General features: G+C 46.8%; 4 protein-coding genes across 7 annotated transcripts in view; 1 reads left to right on the plus strand and 3 right to left on the minus strand.

The window, feature by feature from the left end:
• The window catches only part of LOC117677714 (uncharacterized), a 53826-nt gene extending 50379 nt beyond the window's left edge, over window positions 1-3447 (minus strand). The window contains exon 1 of the mRNA XM_087876540.1: window positions 3339-3447. The gene's annotated coding sequence lies outside the window, so the exon portion shown is untranslated. The remainder of the gene's footprint in view (window positions 1-3338) is intronic.
• Window positions 1-3750, plus strand: part of RASGRP4 (RAS guanyl releasing protein 4) — a 28197-nt gene extending 24447 nt beyond the window's left edge. For all 3 annotated transcript variants that reach the window (XM_034438105.2, XM_087876545.1, XM_034438106.3), the window contains exons 15-17: window positions 173-322; window positions 2799-3016; window positions 3197-3750. In XM_034438105.2, the coding sequence (XP_034293996.1) occupies window positions 173-322; window positions 2799-3016; window positions 3197-3328 (500 nt within the window). In that variant the 3' untranslated portion in view covers window positions 3329-3750. The remainder of the gene's footprint in view (window positions 1-172; window positions 323-2798; window positions 3017-3196) is intronic.
• A 977-nt stretch (window positions 3751-4727) lies between these two features.
• Window positions 4728-13359, minus strand: TSLIG3C (tRNA splicing ligase complex subunit 3C). Of its 2 annotated transcripts, none has more exons than XM_034438104.3 (8): window positions 13222-13359; window positions 11576-11712; window positions 10559-10693; window positions 8878-9062; window positions 7427-7510; window positions 7198-7314; window positions 6365-6532; window positions 4728-5803 (listed from the first exon to the last, which is right to left on the minus strand). In XM_034438104.3, exons 1-8 carry the CDS (start codon window positions 13338-13340, stop codon window positions 5657-5659), a joined length of 1092 nt encoding a protein of 363 aa, XP_034293995.2. In that variant the 5' UTR covers window positions 13341-13359; the 3' UTR covers window positions 4728-5656. The 2 variants fall into 2 exon arrangements, with proteins under 2 accessions (XP_034293995.2, XP_060549792.1); XM_060693809.2 differs by lacking the exon at window positions 13222-13359 and adding an exon at window positions 12561-13202.
• A 4649-nt stretch (window positions 13360-18008) lies between these two features.
• The window catches only part of SPRED3 (sprouty related EVH1 domain containing 3), a 32382-nt gene continuing 26017 nt past the window's right edge, over window positions 18009-24373 (minus strand). The window contains exons 5-6 of the mRNA XM_034438101.3: window positions 23062-23223; window positions 18009-22784 (exon numbers count right to left, since the gene is read on the minus strand). Of these exons, the coding sequence (XP_034293992.1) occupies window positions 22071-22784; window positions 23062-23223 (876 nt within the window). The 3' untranslated portion in view covers window positions 18009-22070. The remainder of the gene's footprint in view (window positions 22785-23061; window positions 23224-24373) is intronic.

A 24373-nucleotide genomic window follows, 5' to 3' on the forward strand; every position in this document is an offset into this window, starting at 1 on the left:
CTGAAGCAATAAAAGTGCCTTGACCCAGCCCTATGGGTGTTGTAGTACCAGGCTGGAGAAGACCGGGAGCAGCAGGAGCCATGGAGCGGGGGTGTGTGTGTGACAATTCATCTTCTCGTTGCTTTGATCTGAAGCCTTTTGTTGTTGTTGTTGTTGTTGTGATCCTCTCCAGATTGTGCCATGATCTGTCACAAACACTGCAAGAATCACGTAGAGGTGGAGTGTCACACTCGCCGCTTCCCTTCTTCTTCTTCCTCCTCCTCGGACAGCACACCGCGCACTTCCACAGCCACGCTAGCTATGAGTTACCATCCCAGCTCTGGTACGTGGCCATTGGTGGTTAAAAAAAAGTACCTTATTTTTCGGAGTATAAGACGCACCGGAGTATAAGACGCACCTTAGTTTTTGGGGAGGAAAATAAGAAGAAAGCTGATTGGCAGGTGGATCGGCCCCCAATCAGCTGTTCCCAGAGGTGAATTTTAGCAACAAGTTCCTCGGTTGTGAGCTCTGTGCCTTGCTTTTTTTTTGCTTTTTTTTTTTCTGCCTCTGAAACTTCTGAAACTCTGTTTCAGAAAAAACTTTCTTTTCTGCGTCTGAAAGCCTCCGAAACAGCTTCAGAAAAAAAGCCTCTGAAGCTCTGTTTGGAGGCTTTTTTTCTGAAGCTCTGTTTGGAGGCTTCTTTTCTGAAGCTTCGTTTTGGATGCTTTTTTCAGTCTCTGCAACCTCCGTTTGAGAGGCTGGGCGGGGCTACATTCGGAGTATAAGACGCACCCAGATTTTCACCCTCTTTTCTGGGGGGAAAAGGTGTGTCTTATACTCTGAAAAATACGGTAAATAAAATAAAAATGAACATGCACGACTCGCTTAACAACTACCGTGCTTAGTGATGGAGATTCTGGTCCCAATTTATGATTGTAAACCAGGTGGGTCAAACGCAAAGCCCCAACGGGCCAGATCCAGCCCGTGATGTGGTCGGATCCAGCCCGTGGGGCCGTCCTGGAAAATGTAAGGGGCCGGCTCACGTCGCTTTGGCCCGGAATGGCGTCAAGCTGGCCACGCCCACCCAGTTGGCCACACCCATCCAGTCAACCAAAGCCCTGATGCGGCCCTCAATGAAATTGAGTTTGACACCCCTGTCGTAAGCCAAGGATTACCTGTACAGGTAATTCCGTTTAGCACTTGTTCGAGGTTACAATGGCGCTGAAAGAAGTGACTCGCAACTGGTTCTCACACTTACAACCATTGCAGCATCTCTGTGGTCACATGATCAAAATTCGCTGGCAAAATTAGCAACCGGCATGCAGCGTCCGAGAGTCTCGTGATAATCGTTTGCGACCTTCGGACAAGCCAAGTCAAGAGGGAAGCCCGATTCACTGAACAACCGTGATTCAGTTAACAACTCTGGCAAGAAAGGGGCAAAACTCACTTAACGACTGCCTTGCTTAGCAACGGAAATTTCGGACTCCGTTGCGGTTGTGGAGACAACCTATAGCAGGGGTCTCCATCCAAGCTTGGCAATTTTAAGACTTGTGGACTTCTATCACTCCGAGTGATAAAGTATACAAATTAATGTATACATTTTTATTTGATAAAAACAAAGGAATAACGAGAAATAGGTGGAATATTCGAATAATGATAGATTGTAACCTATTGTATCGTTATTAGAAATACATAAGTTGATTGAATGTAATAATCATGTTTAATCTGATCAGTTTTATTTGTAGTGGAACGTATGGCGCCTGTTCATGCAAACTTGGGGAAAAAAGACTTGTGGATTTCAACTCCCAGAGTTCCTCAGTCAGCTTTGCTCTCTGGGAGCTGGAAGTCCACAAGTCTTCAAGTTGCCACGGTTGGAGACCCCTGACCTATAGTATTCCGTGCCAGGTTCTGTGTCACAACCCGAAGATGAGCCAGTTCAGAGACTACCAGGCCAAAGAGGCGATGGTCACCCCAAGACAGGAGTCTGCAATCTTCAACACTCAAAGAGCCATTTGGATCCGTTTCCCACAGAAAAGAAAACACCGGGAGCCACAAAAACCCTTCCCGTGCCTGGCTATTTCTTGAGCGGCCACAAAACTAGCATATGTAGCAGTGGTGGGTTCCTCCCGGTTTGGTCCGGTTCGGCCGAGCCGGTAGAGGTGACGATATGACGTCACCGAACCGGTTCTCCCCCCCGCCCTCCCACCCCCCGACGTTATTCTTACCTTTTATTTGGCCCCACCCCCAATCTATTGCTGCCTCCTGAGTCCCAGCTGATGACTAGAGGGGGAAAAACTGTTTAAACTCTTGCCGCGGGGCTTCAAAGGGCCGCCCTACAGCTGATCAGTGTTAAAAGCAAACAAATGAGTCGGGTCGTAAGTGCGAGGATTGGTCGTAAGTGCGAGGACCTTCCAGAAATGACTGACCAGCTAGCCACGCCCACCTAATCACATGACCTCCAAGCCACACCCACAAAATAAGCCACGCCCATAGAACCGGTAGTAAAAAAATGCAGATCCCACCCCTGATATGTAGTTGAATTAAACATTCTGAAACTTTTCTTTTCTTGGATTTATCCACGGTTGGGCTACCAGGGGTTGAAAAGCTCAATAAATCGCGTGCCAGCGGGTGTCGCACATTGGCGGTTGGGGCACATATTTTGAGTAACAGGGAGCCGCAGCAGAGGGGTGAAAGAGCCACATGCGGCTCCAGAGCCGCAGGTTGCTGACCCCTGCCCCAAGAGCATCTCCTGCGTCCAAAATCTGGATTGATCGTACAACCATTCTCTGGCTAACCTAGTCTTTTTTTTCATCTTGCAGGCTCAGAGGAAGACATGTTTCTCTTCCCACCAGGATGGGAACAGGGCAAGAGTCCCGTGGTCTCGTTGTCCAGCAGCCCGGGCAGCCGGATGGTCAAACATGCCAGCACTCAGACCGAGCAGGCTACCCCGGCAGCTGAGGAGCAGGAGGGACAGCCGGCGGATGGTTGCAACAAGACCCAGAAGCAGCTCCTGGAACTGGTGAAGGAGCTGGAAAAGGTGAGGATATTGACTGGGGAAATCATCATCATCATTGTTTTTCTCAACCCCAGGCACTTTAAAATGTGTGGACTTCGCCTCCCAGAATTCCCCAACAACCAAGCTCAGAGAGCATGCCAGCCTCCCACCGTTCTGAACAAAAGATGCCACCTTCTCTAAACCGTTTGCTCTGACCTGCAGGAACGGGACAGGCTGCTGACCGCCAACCGGAGTCTTCAGAACCGCTACACGCAGCTGGAAGCCGAGAACAGACGGCTCCTGAAAACAGGCAGCCCGGGATCCCTCTACGAAATCGCGCCTCGGTTTATCTGAATCAACTTACCTCTCTCTGCCACGAACTCTAGGAACTTAAGAGGGCATTCCCGGCGGGCAAGCATTGAGCCTCGACGTGCCGAAGCAGGAGAAGCAACTGGCGGAGGAAGCCGTCAGCTGAAAAATTAAAACGGCAAAGAAGAAGAAAATTTTGGGAGCTGAGAATAGATGCTGTCCTGGGGTTATTGGGGTTTTTCTTTTGTTTTTTTTGTTAATTTCCAGCTGAGGATCTCTCTGGTTAACCGTCTTCGCAGTCCTAGAAGGAACAGTGCGAATCTGACCCCTTTACCACGCAGCTTCGGATTTGTAATTTATTTATTATGTTTTTGGGTTTTTTTTTTTTTAATGTACAAGCTGCCCCATTTTACGGCTCTGGCAGCTTTTGGGGATTTGTAAATAAAGAGCACAACTCGGAGAATTCATACCAGCCGCGTTAATATTCCTAACCTAAAAGTAACCTGTTTGAATATCCCTGAGAAAAATTACAAGGTGAATGGCCAGTTGTTCAATCATGCAGGCCGGCCGCAAAATTTATTTATTTATTTATTTATTGGTTCGATTTATATGCCGCCATTCTCCGGAGACTCAGGGCGGCTGACAATGCGTTAAGCAATAGCCTTCATACTTTTATATATACCTGCTTAGTAGGGCTTTCGGGCCCCCGCTAAGCGGTGTTCTTTTTTTATACAAAGTCAGCTTATTGCCCCCACAATCCGGGTCCTCATTTTACCTCCCTCAAAAGGATGGAAGGCTGAGTCAACCTTGAGCCTGGTGAGATGTGAACTTGCAGGCAGCTGGTGCTACTTAACAGCACTTTAGTCTGCTGCGTCACCAAGGCTACCATGAGGAGAGGTCCGCTTGCAGCTTTTTTAAGATGGGTGGACTTCAACTCCCAGAATTCCCCAGTCAGTAAGCATTTAAGATGGGTAGACTCCAGTTCTAAGAATTCCCCAGCCAGCGTGCTTGAAAATGTGTTGATTTCAACTCCCAGAATTGCACAGCCAACAAGCTTTTAAGATGGACTTCAATTCCCAGAATTCCATAGCCAGCATGCTTTTAAGATGGGTAGACTTCAACTCCCAGAATTCCCCAGTCAGTAAGCTTCAAAGATGGATGGACTCCAATTCCCAGAATTCCCCAGCCAGCATTCTTTTAAGATAGGTGGATTTTAATTCCCAGAATTCCCTAGTCAGCAAACTTTTAAGATGGATTTCAACTCCCAGAATTCCCCAGTCAGTAAGCTTCAAAGATGGATGGACTCCAATTCCCAGAATTCCCCAGCCAGCATTCTTTTAAGATAGGTGGATTTTAATTCCCAGAATTCCCTAGTCAGCAAACTTTTAAGATGGATTTCAACTCCTGGATTCCCCAGCCCAAAATTCTACACACCAAGCAGAAGGCAGAAAAAAAAATAAAGGTTTTATTTTCAACAGGGATCTTTACACAGCAAGAGTTTGGGTTGAGTGAGAACAACATCAGAGATCTGAGCTGTGCTAGCGATCCCAGCATGTTTAAATTTCAACCACGTCTATTTGTCCCATCGCCAAACACCACCACCTGACACCTTCCCCCCCCCTTTTTTTAAAATACAGAAGGCCATTTGGGCCACCAATACATATGATCATCCTAGGCCTCCCAGATATATAAACCACAATAATTCCCTTATTCCCCAGCCAGGGAAACTAAGCAGATACGTTGACTGGAGTTTAAGAATGTTCTATAGTTTTCCTTGTTCAACGCCCCCCCACCCCCCGAAAAGAGGCACCTCCCCCTCCAATAATACCCCCTCCACCCACCCAAAACGACTCATGCATTTCTGCTTCCGGATGAACAGATACCTAATATGGAATCTTTCTTTACAGTAAAAATCTAAGTCAAAGCCCATTGAGCTTGTCCTCTTTTCTACTGCTAGGCACCCCATTCTGTGACGTTTAGAGTGAAAATAAATCCCCAAAATACTTATTTGTATTTTGTACAAAGTACAAAATACTTATTTTGGATTTCAGACAGCCAACAAATGCTTTGCGGCTTCCTGCTTGCCTTTAAAGCAATCCAGCTGCTATGGCACGTAGCCTTCCTTCCCCAAAGCTTAGGAGAGTTAGGCCTCTCCGAAAGTCGGAGTGATCTTTGGATGATGGGAGTTGGCCTTATTATGGCATATCTGGAGTGCCAAAAGACCACGTCCTTATTTAAACGGTGCCCTGCCTCCATCCTGGAGAAAGGCGAGATTGAGAATTGGACGTTTTCGGTGGGAATCCGTGGCGCTTCCTTCATTTCGAACTTTCTGGCCACGGCAACCCACGGCAGCCGGTTTCATACCCTGTTCCCTTATTTCTTCTTTTTCTTGCCCCGTTTAGCCCAGCGCTGGCCGCCGCCTCCTCCTCCTCCTTCTCTCCTCTTCTCCCAGGTGGGCATGGGGGCCTCGATTTCGTTTGGGCGTCCTCCCCGGTCTGGGACGCTGCCCGTCATCAAGACCTGTGGGAGGGGAAGGAGGGAGGGAGGGAGGAAGGAAGGAAGGAGACGAAAGGGAAAGGGAGGAGAGAGGAGAGGAGAGGAAAAAAGAAAAGGGAAAGAGGAAAGGATAAAAAGGGGAAGGAGGAAGAGGAAGGAAGGAGAAGGAAGGAAAGGGATGAAAGCGCAAGGGAAGAGGAAGGAATAGAAGAGGAAGGAAAGGGATGGAAGGGGAAGGAATGGGAAGGAAGAAGGGAAAAGAAAAGAAAGGGAAGAGAGGAGAGGAGAGAGGAAGGAAGGAAGGAAGGAAGGAAGGAAGGAAGGAAGGAAGGAAAGGAAGGAAGGCTGAAGGAAGAGGACCCCAGCCTCCTCCCTCCTCGGTCTCTCCACCCCAAGATTCAACTCCTTTCAGGAGGCAAAAGTTAACATCTGGGTTTTGCTACGCCAATCCATAGTCTGTTGAGTGAACTGCATGACCTGGCACTGGGCCGTGGGCTAAGCTGTGAAGAGCTGAAAACCCCCTTGGGCTCCTCCTCCCTCCCCCCTCCAGCTGTTGGTGGCCCAGATGTCCCTTCCAGCTTATACCTTGTTGACTGCACAACTGGTCTTACTCCGCAAAGCGCCGCTGCTGGTCTTCACGATACGAGAAAAGTCTTCCCGAGCAGCCAGCAGGTGGGAAAGGCGGAGCTGGGAATCTTCCGGCAAAGACTTCCGTAAAGGTTGGAAGGCTTCGGACATGGCTGTGCTTTGGTTCTAGCAGAAACGAGAGACGAGAAAAACAGGCAAGACCCTTGAGACGGTTGCGTTCTCTCTTCCCCAACTCCTGTGTGGTTTAATGGTTAAGGCTTTAGACTAGAGAGAGGGAGACAGTGAGTTCTAGTTCTGTCTTGGGCATGAAAGCAGACTGGGTGACTTTGGGCCATTCACCAGGAGACGGTGAGTTCTAGTCCCACCTTAGGCATGAAAGCTGACTGGGTGACTTTCGACCAATCACCAGATGGTGAGTTCTAGTTCCACCTTAAGCATGAAAGCTGACTGGGTGACTTTGGGCCAATCCCCAGGAGACGGTGAGTTCTAGTTCTGTGTTAGCCATGAAAACCAGGTGGGCGACTTTGGGCCAAACACCAGGAGACAGAGAGTTCCAGTCCCGCCTTAAGTATGCAAGCCGGTTGGGTGATCTTGGGCCTATCACTCGCAGCCCAGCCCCACTTCACAGGGTGGTTGTTGTGGGGAAAATAGGAGACGGAAGGTTTGCTGGATACAGTCACTGCCTTATTAAAAAAATAATAAAACATGGGATATGAATGAATGAATGAATGAATAAATGAATGAATGAATGAATAAATGAATGAATGAAGTTAGTCAGTCAGTTTCGGAATGAAATCAATGCTGCTAACACAAGAGCTCCTGGACTCTACCTTGGCCCTCTCAGACCAATGGAAGGACGCAACGGTGACGTCGAAACGGGTCAGCATCATGTGTCTTCGGCACTGGTATTCGGTGCCCAGCACTTGGTTAATCTCGTCCAGCGCTTTCTGGTATTTTAAAGAGAGCGAAAGGGGAAGCAGAGAATTTTAAGACCCATCAGCACCAAACCAGAAAGCCCAACCGCCTTCTCCTCTACTGCCAACACTAGTGGCCTCCTACCCATTGCTCAGAGGTCAACGGGGCCTTGAGAAGTGGTGCCATCCAGTGGGGCTCAGGCCCCTGTGCAGCGAGCGCCTCTGAAACCTGAAGGAAGCATGGCATTAGAAAGAAGCAGATAATACCACAATTATTAACACACTAAAGTGTTAATAAAGGTAAAGGTTCCCCTCGCACATATGCGCTAGTCGTTCCCGACTCTAGGGGGCGGTGCTCATCTCTGTTCAAAGCCAAAGAGCCAGCGCTGTCCGAAGACGTCTCCGTGGTCATGTGGCCGGCATGACTCAACGCCAAAGGCGCACGGAACGCTGTTCCCTTCCCACCAAAGGTGGTCCCTATTTTTCTACTTGCATTTTTTACGTGCTTTCGAACTGCTAGGTTGGCAGAAGCTGGGACAAGGAACGGGAGCTCACCCCATGACGCGGCACTCGGGATTCGAACCCCTGAACTTCCGACCTTTCGATCGACAAGCTCAGCGTCTTAGCCACTGAGCCGCCGCATCCCTTTTAAAGTGTTAATACCACTTGATAAAGCCTTGGTAGGACTACAGTTGGAGTACTGCATCCAGCTTTGATCGCCACAGTGTGAAAAAAAACGATGTAGAGGCTCTAGATTCTAGAGGTAGTTAGGGGTTCCCAACCGGGGAGCGCGAGATGATATTCCAGGGGGTGTGAAAACTTGGCTTCTTCAGTCGTTAAACGAATGTTTGCGAGTCGAGGGCATGTCCCCTCCCTCCCTCCTTCCATCCCTCGTCTTGGCAAGCAGCTGAGACTCTTTAAGCCTTTCGACCAGTGGTGAAATCCTCCTCGGTTCCTCCTCGGATCACCACCGGTTCGCTGCCCACGACTGCTTTTTTAAGTACCGGTTCACCTGAATGGTAGTTTTTATTACTACCGGTTTGCCCGAACCGGAGTGAACCGATAGCATTTCACCCCTGCTTTCGACATTGAAAAGGACAGAGGGTCTTCCCCAGGGGTGAAATCTAAAATTTGTTACTACCGGTTCTGTGGGCGTGGCTTGGTGGTGGGGGGTAATGTGACTGGGTGGGCATGGCCAACTTTTTTTTTTTTACTTTTAAAAGCATTTTTTTTTCCTACCACCTCTTCAGCCGAAGAGGTGGTAGAAAAAATGCTTTTAAAAGCCTCTGATGATCCCAGCTGAGCCATGCGATCACCAGAGGCTTTTTTTTTTTACTTTTAAAAGCATTTTTTCTACAACCTCTTTGGCCGAAAAAATGCTTTTAAAAGTAAAAAAAAAAAAAAGCCTCTGATGATCGCGCGGCTTAGCTGGGCATTGGGGGAAGGGGCGGCGCAGGGATTTTTGCTACCGGTTCTCTGAACCACCCGCCATTGCTACCGGATCGGGCGATCCGGTCCGAACCGGGAGCATTTCACCCCTGGTCTTCCCAGTACCTTACCTGTCCAGCCCAGGTCTGCCTGAGCTTCCAGTCTCACCTGGGATCCAATGTCCTCCATAACCTGAGCCACAGAGGAAGCTGGGTCTGGCTCAGGCATTCCCAGGGTTTGGCAGATCTGATGAAGTTCTCGCAGAGCTTGGTTATTTCTGTCACCTTGCTTTGCTGACTGAAGCGTTTTCCTGGCCTGGAGCCGGGCAGCCAGCAGCTCCGAGCTCAAAAAATCTGGGATGAAGGGAAAGAAAGGGAGTTGGAGGGGAAAAAAAAAAAGAGGAACATTTTGGTGCATCTTAGTATGTTCTCCAAACCCCCCACTGCACGCGTGGCCTCTGAGGGACCAGCCCTGCCTGGAGTAGATCCATTTTAAAATATCTGTTTTCTTGCAGATGTTTCACTACCCAAAAAGGTAACACCATTAGAGCTAGAAGCGTTTGGGAGTTTTCTGCCCCAGCTCCGGATTCCAGAGGATATTGACACACACCAACAGTCCTTATCAAATTTATTAAGTAGCAAGAATAAACCAGAGTCCGGCAAAGGTTGGCAACCAGCCCAGAAAACAAGATACGATAAGACTTTTCCAAAAATGCTCTGATGATAATTACAAGTTGTTTCCAGCAAGAAACTTACTAACGGTGTGTGACTTGAATAGGCTAAGGGAATGGCCAATTTTATTATTATTATTATTATTATTATTATTATTATTATTATTATTATTATTATTATTATTATTATTATAATTTTTATACCACCCTTCTCCTGAAGGACTCGGGGCGGTGTACAGCCACATTAAAACAACATATACCCACAAAATTTTAAAAGTTTAAAATATATTAAAAATGTGGCCCTTATATTAAAAACTACAAACTACAATTATCCTCAGGCCTTACTCTTGAGGAGACCTCCTCCTCCTGAGTAGCCACTCCTGCCTTTTGGCAGCCCTGCGTGCTCGAGCATTGAGGAGAGGCTCCTCCACTTCGCTCTCTCCACCTGAAGGAGCCTCTGGAGGTTCTGAAGGCCCTGGCTGAGTCTCTGCCTCTGGCACCACGTCCTCTTCGGCCTCCTCGCTGTCCGACGCGAGCGCTGGCTGCGCAGGCTGCTGGCGCGACCCCACACCAGCCTCCTCGTCGTTGGGATCAGCCACGATCCGCGCAGGCTGCTGGCGGGCCACAACAGGGAGGAGGAGGAGGAGGAGGATTGTAAGGTTGTTGGTGCTCTCTGAGCTTGGTCGTTTTCTTGCAGACATTTCATTACCCAACTAGGTAACATCATCAGTTCTAGAAGGGTGTGTGCTTGTTCTTATTCAATATTCAGAATAGCACTAAGTCAGGGGCTCTATGTTGACAGCTTTCTTCTTCTTTTTTAATTAAGCAAGAAAAGTACAACTAAAAGAAGAGCCTGAACTAAAACCACCTCCTTCAAAAACCCAAGGCCTGTTTGCCACCGTAGGCAAAGACACTAAATCACAAGAAATTTGTATTTTGTTTCCTTTCCCAAAACTCGGAAACCGTGAGATCCCAACTGTAACACCTCTGGGTATTAAACCTTCAAGAAACTTGGCAATCACAGCTATTCCAGGCAGAACCTGGATAGAATAAAGATAGTTTGTAAGTCGTGGTTGACGGCCGACTGCCTTGTCTGAATTGAGCCACTTGTGTTTGAGTTCACAAACCATGATTAAGCGTAGTGCGATGCACCAATTCTGTAGTTCCCTGTCCACTTACACAGAAGCTGCAGGCAGTGGTCTCGGGTGCTGAGTCTAGCCATTACGTCCCCTGTGGTCAGTGATGGATACGGGCAATGCAGCTCACCCAGGAGGCCGCTGATTTCGATCTGAAATGTCTCGGCATCCTCAGGTCCTGATCGGGGGAAATGGCTTAGAGTTTTTTAGGATCAGAATGATTTAAAGAAAAAGAAAAAGATTCCTATCACCTCCCCTTTAGGCTCTGCTCATTCTTAACCTTTCTGAGTTGCTCATTTCTAGCTCCTTGTCTTCCATTCCCTTCCCCTTCCTTCCTTCCTCTTCCTCTTCTCTTTCCTTCCTCTTCCATTCCTTCCCCTCCTTCCTTCCACTTCCATCTCTTTCCTTCATTCTCTTCCCTTCCCCTTCCTTCCCTTTCCTTCCTCTTCCATTCCTTCCTCTTCCCTTCGTTTCCTTCCTTCCCTTTCCATCCCTTTCCTTCATTCTCTTCCCTTCCTTCCCTTCCTCCCTCTTCCCTTCCGCTTCCATCCCTTTCCTTCCTTCCTCTTCTCCCTTCCATCCCTTCCTTCCTTCCTCTTCCATTCCTTTCCTTCCTTCCCCTTCCATCCTTCCTTCCTTCTCTTCCCTTTCCCTTCCATTCTTTCCTTCCTTCCTTCCTATTTCCTTCCCCTTCCTTTCCTTCCCTTTTTCCTTTCTCTTCCCTTCCCCTTCCATCCTTCCTCCTCCCCTTTCCTTTCCCTTCCTTTCCTTCCACTTTTTCCTTTCCTTCCTTCCTCTTCCTTCCTGCTTGACTTTTCTCTTCTCTTCTCTTCTCTTCTCTTCTCTTCTTCTCTTCCCCCTCCTCCCTCACCCTTTCCTTCCCCTTCCTCCCTCCCCACATTCTTTGTATTCTCCGTTCTTTCCCGTGATCTAGGACAGTTACGTTTCTCTCGTGCTCCGTAGCCTTGATACGCAGTCCAAAGTCCCATCTCTGCAAAGCCACACGCTTGGACTCTTGAAACCGCCTTTCCCCTCTGCAAAGCTGGAAGAGCCTACCTACCCTGCACCGGGCTAACGTCCTCCTCCAGCCGACAAAGGGTTCGGAGCTCTGAAACCAGCCACGAGCAGAGCGTCATGAAACGAGGGCTGGAGACCCCAGCTTCGGCCACCTCGGTGAAGGTTTTTATTGACGGAAATCTACAAATAACGATCACAATCAAGCCAAGATAGTACCAATCGTCCTAGGCGCCTTTGGGCGCGATCCCCAAAATCACTTGAATCCTGTCGGCATCGATAAAATCAGGACCAGGCCATTGCAAAAGGCAGAGCTTTCCGTTTAGACTGGATTTGGTATTTTTATTCCCCTATATCGAGTCCTTCCCAAGGATCTGGGATAGGGTCCCCCCAGGTGCTTTTTTTTTCAAGAGGCAGCTGGACTTTCTGGTTTTTCTTCGAAGACGTTTTGCTTCTCATCCAAAGAAGCTTCTTCAGCTCGGATTGGCTCATTCCCCCCAACATCCAGTCCGAGCTGAAGAAGCTTCTTTGGATGAGAAGCGAAACGTCTTTAAAGAGAAACCAAGAAAGTCCAGTTGCCATTAACTGGGATGACTGACAATCTCCATAGACATCTGGGAGAGGGGATATTCTGTCAAATCTTAAGACCCTCCTATTCCACAAGCCGGCCTGGCCTAATTTTCTCCCCTTTCTTTTAAATTTTTAAATTGGAATTTTAATTTGTTTTAAATTATTGGGATTTTTAATTGTCTTGGGCTAAATTATTTAATTTGGTTTTAATTATGTTTCTAACTTTTGTATTTATGTATTTTATTTTGTGCCTGTTCACCGCCCTGAGTCCTTCGGGAGTAGGGCGGTATATAAATTTAATAAAACAAACATAAAGCAAAACAAACAAATATTGGAAGGCTGCTATCACGTCACCCTGGCCTAGTCCTTCTCTTCTGAACTTTTACAGAACACAGAACAGAGTTGGAACGGACCTCGGAGGTCATCTAGTCCGACCCCACCTCCCCCGCCCAAGTTTATACCATTCCAGACACCTCCATTGTTGCAGCACCCACAACTTCTGGTGGCAGGTCGTTCCACTGGTTAATTGTTCTGACTGTCGGGAAATTTCTCCTTAGTTCCAGGTTGCTTCTCTCCTTGATTCGTTTCTATATATTGCCTTCAGGTCCTTTGGAGCAGAGGTCTCCAACCTTGGCAACCTTAAGCCTGGCGGACGTCAACTCCCAGAATTCATTACCCTCCACTTAAAGAGACAAACAATCTACTCTCTAACAAACAATTTGGTTTCAGAAAAAAAAAAAAAAAGAATTCGTTCTGTAATCTGCAACTCCTACACTGCAAAAACATATGGACTACACAACTAGACCAGGGCAAAGCAACAGACCCAATTTACATAGACTTCTGTAAAGCCTTTGACTCAGTGGTAGCCCCTGGGCGAGTGGGCAACCTGTCCAGAGCCTTCTGTGGCCTGCAGGGGAGAAGAGTCCAAGAGCTCCACTGCCCCCTCCTGCCCCTATAGGGCTCCTTCTTGCAAACTCTCTCTACAACAACCCTGCGAGGTAGGACAGGCTGAGAAAGGGGGGGCGACAGCAGGTCCCCTGGAATCCCCCACCAGCAGGCCCCCCCCACCCCCTTGGCTGACCCTAGGCCCCGCCCCAACCCCTTGGCCCCGCCCCCGCTCACCCCTGGACGTCTTCCGCCTCCATGTCTCCGCAGGAATCTCCCCCCCCCCTCGAACCGAGCGCCGCTCGCGCAAGAAAGCCCTGCAATCCCGCCCTTCCAGCAGAGGCGGCTTTCCCCATTGGCTCTTCGTTACAGACGTCAAACACCGCCCACCAGGCCCGCCAATGACAGCACGGGCTTGACCCGCGAGTCGCCAATCCGAAGGCGCCCTTAGCCCGGGCGCGGCGCTTGCGATTGGCCGACAGCTATCATAGCAACCGAGCGGGGGGGGAGGCTCCTCCCACCGTTGCTTGGCTTTCTCTCTCCGGCCAATCGAGAGTTCCTTCTTGCGGTGAGGGATTTAAAAAAAACAAAAAGAATCGCATCTCAGAACGCCCGCGACAGTCTTCAGCCAATGGGAAGGCGCCCTCGCTGACGCCCCCCTCTTCACTATGGCAACGTGCCAGACACAGGAGAGTATCGGTGGGGGGGAGAAAAAAAGTATCAATCGTCCGACCAATCAGAGCGCGCGGACGGCTGCGGGGGCGGCCTTTGGAGGAACAGCTGGCCGCCGAGTTCTTTTACGCGCTTCCCGGGTAGAGGCGCTTCCTAACGCTCTGCAGGCGGGTTTCTGAGCGTGTGCAGAGTTCTTCCTTTGACGCCGGGCTTTCTTCTCAGGGGGGAGGCATAGGTTGCACGTGTGTATGCACAAACATGCGTGTAGAGGGTGTTCACGTTCACTCTGATACACGCAAGTGTATTAAGAGGCTAAAGAATTCCCTAAATATTTTTTTTTCCTATTTAATTGTTGCCAATCTTAATTTTAATGCTTTGAATGTTTTTATGTTTTATGCTATGTTTTGATGTTTTAAGCCGAGATAGTTGGCAGAAATATAAATTAAATCAGAAAATTAAAACAGCATTTTTTCCCCCTATGTGATTATTGCAGCACCTAGCCGGGCTGGCTTGATCCCACAGTTTTGGGTTAAATTTAATGGATTTTAATTGGGTTTGGTTTAAATTGCGGCCAAAAATATTTAATTATTTTTAAACTGTTTTTCAATTTTGTATGTTCTGTTTTATTCTGGCTGTTCACCGCCCTGAGTCCTGCTGGAGAAGGGCGGTATACAAATTAAAACAAATAAATTAAAAAAAAAATGCTAATCTTAATTTTAATGCCTTTATATTTATGTCTTAGCACTATGGTAAGCCGCCCAGAGTCACTCGAGATAACGGTGGCAATATAAATTTAATCGATAAATAAAATAATGATGATTTTTTTTTCCTTTCTCCAATTGGAGGTGGAAACTTGGAGAACTGAAGGCAAGGAAATTTCAATTTAATATGTGCCGATTAGTGTCCATTCAAAGTGACAATATTGTAAGCCTATTTACCGAAAGAATTCAAGAGGTGTGATGTATGAGGTAGAGGATGGGAACTGAATTCAGATTTTAAGTAACTATGTAAAACCAACCAACCAAAACGGAATGTCAGCTTGTCAGTGTGGAGTTTTAGGATTGCAACTGAGAGTGAAACACACTCTTGTGGACTAGTAACTTGGGTCAGTTTTGTTTATGATCATGACTAGTTTATTAGCCTTAGATGACAGTGGCTTTTTCCAATCCAAGGAAACGGATGTTTACCGTCTTCCCCAAATTTTTAGAGGGGAGCAGGAGAAAAGGATTACATCATGAAAGTTTTAAAATTGGTGTAGAAAAAAAAAAGGGGAATACTTTATGTTGTTGCTGGAAAAGAAATCATCTCCGTATGCGGCGAGGATAAGAATGCAAACCTCAGACTTCTTCCATTAAGTGTAATGTTTTTTTTTTACCTTTTTAATTTACATCGTACAGTTTTAAATAATAGAGCATTCTCTTCCGGTGCCCTTTGTGCCATTCTTTTAAAAATATTATTTTTTTTTTAAATACACAGAAATTCCAAGACCGAATATACAAATCTGATAAAATACTTAAAAACAGGAAAGAAAATTAGCTTGGCAACCACATTAAGGGGAAAGAAAAAAGAAAAAGAAAAAAAAGATGGAACATAAACTTGTGGCTTGGATTCTGTTGACTCCTTTCCTTCGCAAAGACCTAAAAATGAAAAGAAAGCAACTTCCCCCAGGTAGATAGCCTCTTGCAGGATGGGACACCCCCCCTTCGCCCCATCCTGTTCCCCCATCTCAAGGTCTGCCCCTGTTTTTAACACAGCCTTCCCTTGCCGAGAGCTGGCATATTATCTAGGCATTTGGAGAGCTGTTGCAATCCTAACAGTGGATTCCGTGCAATCCGGAGGATGGGGTGGCTGAAGCAGTTGCCCCCATGGATGAAAAGCAGCCTCTAAAATTCAGGATTTTACCAGGTTCCTTCTGGATCCAAGCACGAAATTAGAAACAAGAATAAATAAAGGCGTCGGAGCTGAGAAAAACTGGCCACGCACCAGCAGAATCGAATCGGTGAATTCTCTGAATGGGATTGAGTTGGAATAAACCAGAGAGATTGGGGCCACAAGGAAAAAAAGAGAGTGAAGGCAATCCCTTTAATTTATGCACAATTTTAAGCTGACAAAAGAGTCAAGGAAGTGCATACAGGTAGTCCTCGACTTAACAAACCGTTCGTTTTAGTGACTGAATCTACAACAGCACTGGGGGAAAAAGTGACTTGTGACCACTTTGCACACTTAAGGACCATTGCAGCATCCCTATGGTCATGTGATCGAAAGTTAGATGCTTGGCAACTGGCATGTACTTATGACGGTTGCAAGACAATGGGGAAGCCAGATTCAGTTCTACAACCGTGTTACTAACTTAAAAACTCCCAGAATGGTTGCCTGGGGAATTCTGGGAGTTGAAGTCCACAGGTTTTAAACTTTGCCAAGGTTGGACACCTCTCGGATGCTTTGAAGGGCGAATCCAATGAGTAAACTGGCATCGGGCATAATTTACATCAGAAGGATTTAAACAAAAAAATAATACTGGGGTTGCGTCAGTAAACTTCCTAACTGAACGACGACGTATTATGGTTCAACCATGATTTTTTTGTGCTTTGGAGATTTCATTGAAACGGAACACAGGAGAGAGGGAAACCCTTGTGGCTTAGGAAAGGATGCATTATTGATGTCAAAAAGGGGGAGAAAGCCCACCTGTCCCTTTATTTTTTTTCCCTCCCTCCCAGTCTCCTGCCATCCCCACCCCACCCCAAGTACCATTTTCTGCAGCTGAATTCTGCAATTGAAAAAAAAAAAAAGCTTGTAAGGCCATTTGGAATCCACGGGACAAAAATTTCTTCCTCCAGTGCTTCTCAATAGCCCCCCAGCTTCAGCAAGGAATATGCATCCTCTCCAACTGATCTACATAACAAACAGGAAGATATAACAAGGTGTGCGTTTTTTTTGTGTGTTTGTGTATATACCCTGTAAACCGAACCCTGTCTGTGCTAGGAGGAGCCTTTTGAAACAAGCCGTACAAAAATCTCAGAAGCAAACCACGTTGATCTGGCTTTGGCTTTCGGGCGTGGAGAACCACAAAACCACACACACACAAAAGTAGAATTATATATATTAAGGGCAGGATGCAGGATGCCATCTTAAGTCGTCCTACAGATGTTCCTTTCCCCCAACTGGAATATGCATCTTATCCCATAATAAATGTTGACCTAAATGAGGAAATCCACTTATTTCCCCACCCCCCTTGTGTTCTTTTCAGCATCCTTCAAGCTTGACATGTCCCACAAATTCAAGGTTTAAAATTCTGGAGGCTCCCTATGCCAGTCTACAGCTAGTCCTCGACTTACAAACATTCATTTAGTGTCTGAAGTTACAACGGCACTGTAAAAAAGTGACTTATGACCGTTTTTTTCACTGACAACCATTGCAGGACCTCTGTGGTTGCATCAGGATCAGAATTCAGATGCTTGGCAACTGGCATGGATTTATGATGGTTGAAGGGTCTCGGGATCATGTGATCAGCTTTTGCAGCCTTCTGACAAGCAAAGTCAATGGGGAAACTAGTTTCACTTAAGAACTGTGTTACTAACAACAACTGCAGTGATTCACTTAATTGGAGAAAGAAAAGAAAGAAAAAAGAAAGAAAAGAAAAAGAGAAAGGAAAGAAAGAAAGAAAGAAAGAAAAAAGAGAAAGGAAAAGAGAAAGGAAAGAAAAAGAAAGAAAGAAAAAAAGGAAAGAAAGAAAGAAAGAAAAAGAAAGAAGATAAAATGGGGCAAAACTCACTTAACAACTGGCTTGCTTAGCAACCGACATTTTGGACTCAATCATGGTCGTTGTTGCTTGGGATGGACAAACAGTAAAAAGGAAATAGTGCTTTTAATGTGCTTTTTCTCTGCTTAAAGGACCCCAGTTCCTTAACCCATCATACATCTTCCGTTGGGTTCTGACAAACACACCCTGAGCAGAAACGGCAAGGCAGAAAACTAAAACATTTAGGAGTAAAAATTGCCCTTTTACATTTTAGGTTAAAAACTACCAATTTAAACATTTTACACCAGACTTTAAAAATGGCCGCACTGAGGTATGAGCCAATCCTCTAGATCAGGGATGTCGGAGCTTGACAATTTTTAAGACTTGTGGACTTCAACTCCCAGAATTCCCCAGCCTCCATGATTGGCTGGGGAATTCTGGGAGTTGAAATCCACAGGTCTTAAAATTAGCCAAGGTTGGACACCCCTCGGCTAGCTCTTTTAACCAGCCTACAATTTAAGCCGAAAACCCACCTACAAAAACATCAAGACCCTGATGCTCAGATTTTAAAACACAGCCTGGACTATTTTATTTTATTCTTATTTAAAAAAAAAAAAAAAAAAACCAACCACCACCACCTCTTCCATCCGTCCCTTTGCTAGAGGAAATCCGGACATTTGCTTTAAATAAATTATGCAAACCGTCCCATCTGCCTATCAGATAATTTTGCATAATTCCTACAGATTGGAAGTTTGGGGTTATTTAAAGAAAAAAAATTTAGTTTTGCTTCGCGTCAGGAAGGAAAAGAGATGTGAACCACTAAGCAGGAAACGGGAGACCTAAAAAAATGGAACTAAACTAGAGGATTTCTGAGAAATATAAATTGAATAAAATAATAAAAATAAATTGAACTTGCAGGATTTTAAGTGTTCTTATTCCATTGGTGGATGGACCTGAATATTGTTGACAAAAACAAAAACAAAAAAAAACAAACCAGCGGTCTCTTTAAGATTTAGGAAAATATTTTCTCAGCCCACCTGAAGGCCTAAGATCTCTTTGCATGCAAACCAGATCTTATTTTTTTTTTCCAGGTAAGCCAAACCCCATCTTGAGACATCTTTTATGCACCGAAGTTTACCCATTTCCACGTCTTCCTTGAAATCTTGAACAAAAATATATAACCTGGTTAAAAATTTTGTGCGTTTGCGTCAGGCGTTGTATGTTGTGCGTGGTGTTTGCCACCCGGACACGTGCATGAAAAAGCTTGTGCCCTCGTTCTAACGGGTAAAAGCATAGAGAGAAAGACAGATTAAGAGAATAACAGAGTTAGAAGGGACTTCGGAGAATGTCTAGTCCAACCCCCTGCTCAACCAGGTTATCGTATACAGGTAGTCCTTGACTTCAGAGGTGGGGGTTCACATAATTTAACAACCGGTTCGCCCCAGTACCGAAAATGCCCGCGCTTGCACACAGCTTAAAAAACAGCTAAATAGGATGGCATAGCACTTTCTGACCACCCGCAAGTCACAACTACCGGTTCGCCCAAACCGATACGAACCGGCTGAATCCCTGCTCGACTTACAACCATTCATTGAGCAACCGTTCAAAGTGATAAGGGCACTGTAAGTTCGAATCTCGCCAGGCTCAAGGTTGACTCAGCCTTCCATCCTTTCTAAGGTAGGTAAATTGAGGACCCGGTTTGTGGGGGCAATAAGCTGACTTTGTATAAATATACAAAAGAATGAAGGCTATTGCTTAACGCATTGTAAGCCGCCCTGAGTCTCCGGAGGAGGGCGGCATATAAATCAAATTAAAAAAAAAAAAAAAGATGACTTGCAACCAATCCTCGCGCTTAACAACTATTCGGCGTCCTTACGGGTCACATGATCAACATTTGAGCGCTTGGCAACCAACGTATATTTCTGACGATCGCCGTTTGCGACTTTACGAGGAAAGTCATTTTGGGCGGGGTGGGGATGGCGGAACTTGCTTACTGACTGCATCATTCGCGTAACAACTGTAGGGATTCGCTTAGCGACAATGACAAAAAGGTCATAAAATCGGACGCAACTCATTTAACAACCAGCTTGGTAAGCCAGAGAAATTGTGACGCCAGTTGTAGCTGTAGACTTACTACCTGTAATGTAGTTTTTTTTTTTTTTCCTCTTGGGATTAAATGGACGAGGGGTATTTTAAGGGAAAAACAACCAAGAGAAAGACCGGTCTGTTCTTGTTTTGATACATTTTTAATGCCCGCGTTTGATTTTAGCCTGGAAACGCCCAAGAGACTTCGGTAAGTCTGGGATCAGTACAGGTAGTTCTCGCTTTACAACCGTTTGTTTTAACAACGGTTCAAAGCTATGTTGACCTCAGGAAAAAAAGTGACTTATGACCTGTCCCTGAAATTACAACCGTTGCATCACTCTTGAGGTCATGTGATCACAATTTTAGGTATTTGGGCAACCATTTCGCACCTACGATGGTTGCAGCGTCGTGCGTTCATGTGATCCCAATTTGCGACCTTCCAACAAGTGAAATCACCTAACCACTGCGGTATAAAATGGTCATAAAATTAGGTCCGGTCACACAATGACTCCCATTACAACCGTACCGATTTACGATGGAAATTCCTCTCTCAGATATGGTTGTAAGTCGAGAACTACCATCACAGGCAACCGGGGGGAGGGGGGGTGCTCAGAAAGAGCAGTCCGATGGTGTATTAGCAAAAATCGGAGTCCCGGGTAACCACTAAATGCACAAACATAATCGTGAGAACTTCTGCCTGCCTTCAGGGCAGCCGAATCGATGCCAATTAGCAACACGCACAACCAACCGGCAACCCTCCAAAGCAAACACAGCCTGAGCAGAAAGCTAGAATGCCAAGCAAACAGGCAGGCTTGGCCGGAAAAGACAGAAGGGGTTTAATATTATGATTTTTTTTTTTAATCAACTTGGGTGTCCAAATTGTGTCTCGGACTACAATTCCAGCTGGAATTCTGAAAGAGGAGAAGGGAAGCTGATGCCCCACCAGGCCGGGAGGGTTCAGGACAGCTGACCTAATGACAAATTCACCACTCTGGTCTTCCTGACCTTGACCCAGTGGTGAAATCCTCCGCAGGTTGCCACCGGTTCGCTGCCCGTGCATGCACAGTGTGCACCGAACACACGCTTCGCATGGGAAAAGGAGCCGTTTGAAGGTAAGTGGAACAGTGATGGGGGTGGGGGAACAGCTGTGCCTTGTGATTTAGATTTGCTAGAAAGCAGGATTTCCTGCTTTCTAGTGAATATAAATTGTGGGGCACAGCTGATCGTCGGAAATACTGATTCGGACAAACCGGTAGCTTTTTTTTTTTACTACCGGTTCGCTTGAACTGGTGCGAACCAGTAGCATTTCATCCCTGCCCTCACCCTACCAGCAAGGACTTCTTGCTCACTCAATGAAAGCAGCCTTTGAAGACAGAGACATGTTCAGCACATCGTTAAACATCATGCAAAAAAAATAAAATAAATACAGGTAGTCCTCAACTTATAACAGTTTGTTTAGTGACCATTCAAAGTTACAACGGCCCTGAAATAAGCGACGAATGACTGTTTTTCACACAACCGTTGCAGTGGTCACATGATCAACATTGAGATGCTTGGCAATTGACACATTTATGACAGTTGCAGCCTCCAGGGGTCATGTGATTCCCTGTTTTGTGACCTTCGGACAAGTGATGGAGAAGCCAGATTCACTTAACAACCTCGTTGTTAACAAGTGTAAGTGATTCACTTAACACATGTGGCAAGAGAGGTCATAAAATAAGGCAAGACTGACTTAACAAATGTCTCAGTTAGCAACAGAAATGTTGTGCTCAATTAGGGTCATAAATCAAGGACTACGTGTACCCAGGACTTAAAAATCCGGACTGCGATGGGTCAGGAAAGGTAAAGGAGAATAGAATGAAATCCAGAAAAGAGAACCATTTTCTCTTCATCCCTGGTGAGCCCACGTCCTACAGGCAACGCTATTACGTCTCAATCTTAAGAAGACATTGGGGGTGTCACAGGGAAGGGGGGGGCAAGGAATGCTTTACCTGCCTGATCGGTTTGCCAAAATACATGGCTGGTTGGTGAGGTCCATCTCGGTGGAGGTTGCCCAAGCCTGCCTTGGACTCATCCAAACATATACAGCAAGGACGGGCGGAGCTTATGGATGTTACCGACATTGGTAAAACGCGGGATGCTTTCGGAGTTCATAGTAAACTTTGGTCAAAGTTACGGTGTAGTCCTCTCGTTTTGTTTTCCCAAGTTCATCCTCCCTTTCCTTAAAATAAACCCTCCCCAAAAAATCACCCCTAGAGAGAACATCACAGGGAGGGGGAAAAATACGTGTCTGGTGCGTACCCATGACAATATCTGACCATTTTGCTTTCCCTTTCTTGCAATAAAGTAAGTCCCAATTTTGGGACAGAAAATCGTCCCATGAGGTCTCCCAGGAGTGCTGCCAGCCATCCTCACCTGGGGTCCTTTTCCTCAAAGGGGTGAAAGGGAGTGTGGGAAGGGGAGAGCCGGCTGGGTTGAAGGACTGGAACCCCAGCAAGCCTCCATCTCGGAGAAAGCTGCCTGGCTTACGCCCGTCGTGGCCTTGGTGGCAAAAAAATCCCCAAACGGCGTGTCCGGGAATTGCTCAGTTTCACCGGACGGCTTTGTGCTTGCCGCCGCAGCAACCGCAGCGCTCACCGCAGGAGTAGCAGGCGTGGAGGGGTAGGTAGCAGCACATGCACGGGACCACCAAGGAGAGGGTGGCCAGAGCCAGCCAGCGGATGCAGAAGTGCGGGTGGCCGGTGTCGCAGGAACAAGGGTCCGAGTACTCCCCTTCTGAGTCTGACATGCAGTGGTAGAGCATGCTCTCGGCACACCACATACAAGTGAACTGGTAGACGCAGTGGCCGATGGGGTCCGGCGCATCCTGGCACTGTCCCCGCCCGTTTTCTTCATTGTTAAAGACATCCCGGCAGTAGACGCACCGCGAGGGCACCGTGTCCTCTTCCACGCCCATGATGGCTCCAGGGGGTGCCTGTGGCGACTGTTGTTGCTCCTTCATTGGCTTGTGTTTTGTAGGGGAGGAGGCCCCATGGATCCGGCAGGAGGGCGAGGCCTTGGGGTCCTTCAGCCGCCCTTCGGCCCCAGGGGGAAAGCTGTACTCCTTCTCCCGGGGAGATCGGCTGCCCTGTCCGCCCTTCTCAAAGTGTACACACAGGTCGATTTTCTCAGGGTCTGGCTGGTGCTTCTGAACCACGGCCCGCCGGTAGTCCTCGTAGCCTTTGGTGACCCAGGGACAAGGGGTGATGCTCTCCAGCTCCTCCTCATCTGGGAGAGTCAGCTGCTGCAAGGGTTCGGCTTGCACCTGGGGGTGTGGAGAAGAAAAGGATGGAAATCATGCTCAGGGAATTCAAAAAGGGGGAGGAGGAGAGGGGAGGGGAGGGGGGAGGAGGAGGAGTAAAAGGAGAAGGAAAAAAGGAGAAGAGAGGGGAGAGGAGAGGAAAAGGGGGAGGAAAGAGGAGAAGGAGGTGAAGGAGGAGAGGAGAGAAGATGATGATCAGAGTAGAGTAGAGTAGAGTAGAGTAGAGTAGAGTAGAGTAGAGTAGAGTAGAGTAGAGTAGAGTATGATCATGACTACGCACCGGTCCAGCTGAGCTCGCCCCTTGTGTTGAACTGAAGGGGAACTCTTCAGAAATGGGGGTGCGAATGAAGCAGGTGGAGGAGGACTCACTGGTCACAATGGTAATGGGTTTGGGGAGCATCTCCTTCTGGCTATTTGAGGAAGACTCGCTATCTGTGCGCACCTAGAGAGAAAAGCCACAATGCAGAGGTTATGTTGAGTCTGAGAGCAGGTCCCCATGGCTTTTCATTCAATTGCTCCTAGCACAAGGTAGACTTGAGACCAAATGAGGAACCAATTTTTATAGATAGTCCTCGACCACAAGATACCTCAACCAGTTGAGGCAAATTGTAAAGGCAAATTGGTTGCCAAGTGTCGGAATTGTGATCACGTGATCAGGGGGTGGTACAACGGTTGTAAGTACCGTAAGTACGAGTGTTAAGCTATTTAAATTTAGCAGCTGGAGCAGTGGGGTTGTGGAGTGAGCCAGAACACACAGTTATGGTTGATTGGTTGAAGAGGGTTGGCTCCTGCAAGAGGCAATCTGTGCTGTGATTGGTTGCTGTGGATGTATAGGGGGGGATTCCCTTTCTCCCCCGCCTTTTTCTTCTGTGTACCCTTGCTTGCTCTGTGATTTACCTCATGATTCTCCCATTTGCCTGATTATCTAGTTTGTTGTATATATCGATATAAATATATATTTATTTACGTAAAACTACAAGTTCGTGTCAGCGTCTCTGACTCCATTTGCACAAATTCCCTGACTGACAGTGCTACTCTTTGAAAAGTACCAATAAAAGAGAATATTTGTAGCTCAGGGCTGAACTGAGAGGTCCTTCATTGTAAAATATATTTATTTATAGAAAACTACAAGTTCATGTCAGTGTCTCTGACTCCATTTGCACAAATTCCCTGACTGACAGTGCTACTCTTTGAAAAATACCAATAAAGGAGAATATTTGTAGCTCAGGGCTGAACTGAGGGGTCCTTGGTGTTCTCTGAGCTTGGTGGTTTTCTTGAAGACGTTTCATGACCCAAACTAGGTAACATCATCAGTGCTAGTAGTAGTAGTAGCAATAGATATTTAAATTTAGTAGCTGGAGCAGTGGGATTGTGCAGTGAACAAGAACACACAGTTATAATATCGGTTGAAGAGGGCTGGCTCCTGCGTGAGGCAATCTGCGCTGTGATTGGTTGCTGCGGATGTATAGGGGAGGGATTCCCTTTCCCCCCCGCCTTTTTCTTCTGTGGGCCCTGTTTGCTCTGTGATTTACCTCATGAGTCTCCCGTTGGCCTGATTATCTAATTTACTCTATGTATATTGTAAAATATAT

This window comes from Pantherophis guttatus, chromosome 10 (assembly GCF_059756535.1).
Source record: "Pantherophis guttatus breed Tessera chromosome 10, ASM5975653v1, whole genome shotgun sequence".
Lineage (NCBI taxonomy): Eukaryota > Metazoa > Chordata > Lepidosauria > Squamata > Colubridae > Pantherophis > Pantherophis guttatus.